This window comes from Tupaia chinensis, unplaced genomic scaffold (genome assembly GCF_000334495.1).
Source record: "Tupaia chinensis unplaced genomic scaffold, TupChi_1.0 Scaffold000561_1, whole genome shotgun sequence".
In the NCBI taxonomy this organism is placed as follows: domain Eukaryota; kingdom Metazoa; phylum Chordata; class Mammalia; order Scandentia; family Tupaiidae; genus Tupaia; species Tupaia belangeri.
Window position 1 is genome coordinate 1,315,954 of NW_006160074.1, and position 2,716 is coordinate 1,318,669.

Genomic DNA, 2,716 nt, shown 5'->3' on the forward strand with positions numbered 1-2,716 from the left:
CTGAGATGGGCCCCGTGGAAGATGCCAGCCCACGTTCTCTCTTCCCCAGTGGAAATTCCCTTGCTGCAGCCGCATCCCATGGTCTTCCCTATCCGCGTGGCCTGCATCGCAGACATGGAGAGCCCATCTGTATCTCAAGGTAGAGGTGTCTGGACTGCTCGAGAGCAGGAGCACACCTCAGTCACACCGTGAGGCATGAGCCTGGTCCTCAGCCGGAGTCCTCCAAGAAAGGAGAGAACTATGTGCATGCAGTCAACACAGGCGTCAAATAATGAGAACTCTACAACCCTTGTTTCTCTTTTTTCTTTGGCTGCCAGGAAACTCCAAACTGAATGGAAAACCTAAAGCCGTCATTAACCATTCTACAACGCATTCCAGGTATAACTGGTGCCTCTCTCTCCATGAGGCCTCTGACATGCTCTCTGGTTGTTTAACTCTCCTGTTGCCTACGTGCTTGTGTCATATAACACTGCAAATCTCTCATGGAGGCAGGATATAAGTGAGAAAAAGGCACGAGAGCAAGGGGCCCAGAGACGTCTGCAGTTTGCGATGACGAATGAGTGCAGTTCTCACACGGGCGTCGTTGCCAGGACTCTTTAGGACTTGGATAAACAGGTCTGCTTCTCTCTGCCATTCCCCACCTTGCTTTTCCTCCCCCTCTTCTCCCCTTCCCCTCCATCCTTCATTTTCCTACCCTTGTCTGTTTCTCCTCTTTCCTTTTCAGTCTCGCTTCCCTCCATCCCCTCTCTTCCTCTCTCTCCTCTTCCGCTCACCCCCTAGCTGCTCGACAACCAGTTTACATTTTTTTTAACATTAACTTGTTTTAAAGTTTATGTATTTATTTCTTGAGTGAGAGAGACACACCACAGGGTTTCTTTCCTTTTCAGTCTCGCTTCCCTCCATCCCCTCTCTTCCTCTCTCTCCTCTTCCGCTCACCCCCTAGCTGCTCGACAACCAGTTTACATTTTTTTTTAACATTAACTTGTTTTAAAGTTTATGTATTTATTTCTTGAGTGAGAGAGAGACCCAGCAGGGTCTTCACGCCACGACCCACCCCAGCCTCAGCCGGCCTGGCTCACTGGCATGTTTGCACCCGGCGTGCTCAAGGGTGTCCCGGGATCAGAACCCAGCACCTTCTCCCTGCGAGCTCAACCACTTCTCCACCACGCCACTGCCTGACCCTGGTCAGTGTCGTCATCAGCAGCAGCCCGTGCTCTTTCCAAGGCCTTTCCTCATCCCTTACCCCACTTCTCCTCCTGGGGATAGCCCGCAATTACCGTGATCTCTGCCGTGTCCGTGGTCCCTGCCGTGTCTGTGATCTCCGCCGTGTCCGTGATCTCCGCCGGGTCCATGATCCCTGCTAGATCCGTGGTCCCCGCCATGTCCGTGGCCTCTGCCGTGTCCGTGGTCTCTGCCGTGTCCATGGTCTCCGCTGTATCCACGGTCTCTGCTGTACCAAGGTAGTCGCCAAGGCCTGGAGAGTTGGAGTGACGTGGGCATGGAGCGGGTCACGCAGCTTATCCATTACAGCTTACAGATCAGGCTCCAACCTCACGAGCCCAATACCTCCAGGCCCCCATGGCACCCTGCCGACTCTCGGTGCCTGCTGGCCTGGCAGAGAGCCCCATGAGGACAGAGAGGGCTGAAAACAATAGCCCACCTCCTTCTGAGGTTTCTTTTAGAATCGAGACTCTCGGCAGGGTCGGAGGGGTGTACGGGAGCACCGTGAGTTCCCGCGTGCTCCTTCGGTCATTAACTCACCGTACAAGTATTTATTGAGACTATGCTATGAGGTGGGCAGGGACGAGACTAGGGTGAGGTCAGCAAGTCACTTAGGTACCGAGCTCAAGGAGGCCCTCACCCAGGGCCAGTCCTGCGTGTGCACGACCCGGGCAGTGAGGACCCTCTTAAAGCTGATGCCCTCGCTCCGGCCTGCCGTCAGCCATCTTACAGAGGCCTGCAATTCAGCGGTGAGCAGCGGGGCCTGCACCCACCTCGGGGAGCCTACGGTCTATTCCAGGCCCGTGTGCTAATACCAGACTGACCTGTTAGAGGGCCACTCAGTAGTCCCTGCTGCCTGTGATGGCAACGGGTGCCCATGAACAGTGCGACGAGTGTCATTCCATGTGACGCGGGCTGGGAGTGTCATTCCATGTGACGCGGTGTCATTGGCAGGCATGCTGAAGGATGAGAGGAGTTTCCCCCTCGGCAGGTTCCTCGGCCTTGCTCAGGGAGGGAGCGTGGTGTGCAGCCAGGGCTGGTGCAGGCCCGAGGCCCAGATAGCCATGCAAAGTGAACTGGGAGTCTGTCCTAGTACAGTGCCGGAGTTTGCAAATGACTGACTTTGAAAAGTAGATCCTAGCCAGTGGAGGCCATTGGAAGCCACCCCTCAGCGACGTCACTTACACCCGTTTTCCTGTTGCTGTCCTGATGGCAGAGTCCGTGCCCCGCCCCTCCACACTTGCTCTGTGTTCACACGGCCCCGTCTGGGGTAGACTCTTGCCACACGGTGCAGATGGGGAGCACAGAGAGGGTGGGCAGGCCGCTGTATGCGTCAGCTCCAGCTGCCAGAGAAGTACTGCAGCCGGGGGCCTCAGCAGCGGACTTATGTCTGAGTCCTGGACTGGGAATCCAAGGTCCAGGTGGCGGCCTCAGCTCCTGCCTGTGGCTCCCCCGCCTGAGGCCCCGGCCCTCTGTGGCCCCACATGGGGGCGCG

General features: G+C 56.6%; 1 protein-coding gene across 3 annotated transcripts in view; it reads right to left on the minus strand.

Annotated features, from left to right (window-relative positions):
• Positions 1-2,686, minus strand: part of LOC106735880 (putative GPI-anchored protein 39) — a 15,867-nt gene extending 13,181 nt beyond the window's left edge. For all 3 annotated transcript variants that reach the window (XM_014591333.2, XM_014591336.2, XM_014591335.2), the window contains exons 1-2: positions 2,046-2,686; positions 1,278-1,474 (exon numbers count right to left, since the gene is read on the minus strand). In XM_014591333.2, coding sequence (XP_014446819.1) covers positions 1,278-1,474; positions 2,046-2,121 — 273 coding nt within the window. In that variant the 5' untranslated portion in view covers positions 2,122-2,686. The remainder of the gene's footprint in view (positions 1-1,277; positions 1,475-2,045) is intronic.
• Positions 2,687-2,716: the final 30 nt, after the last annotated feature.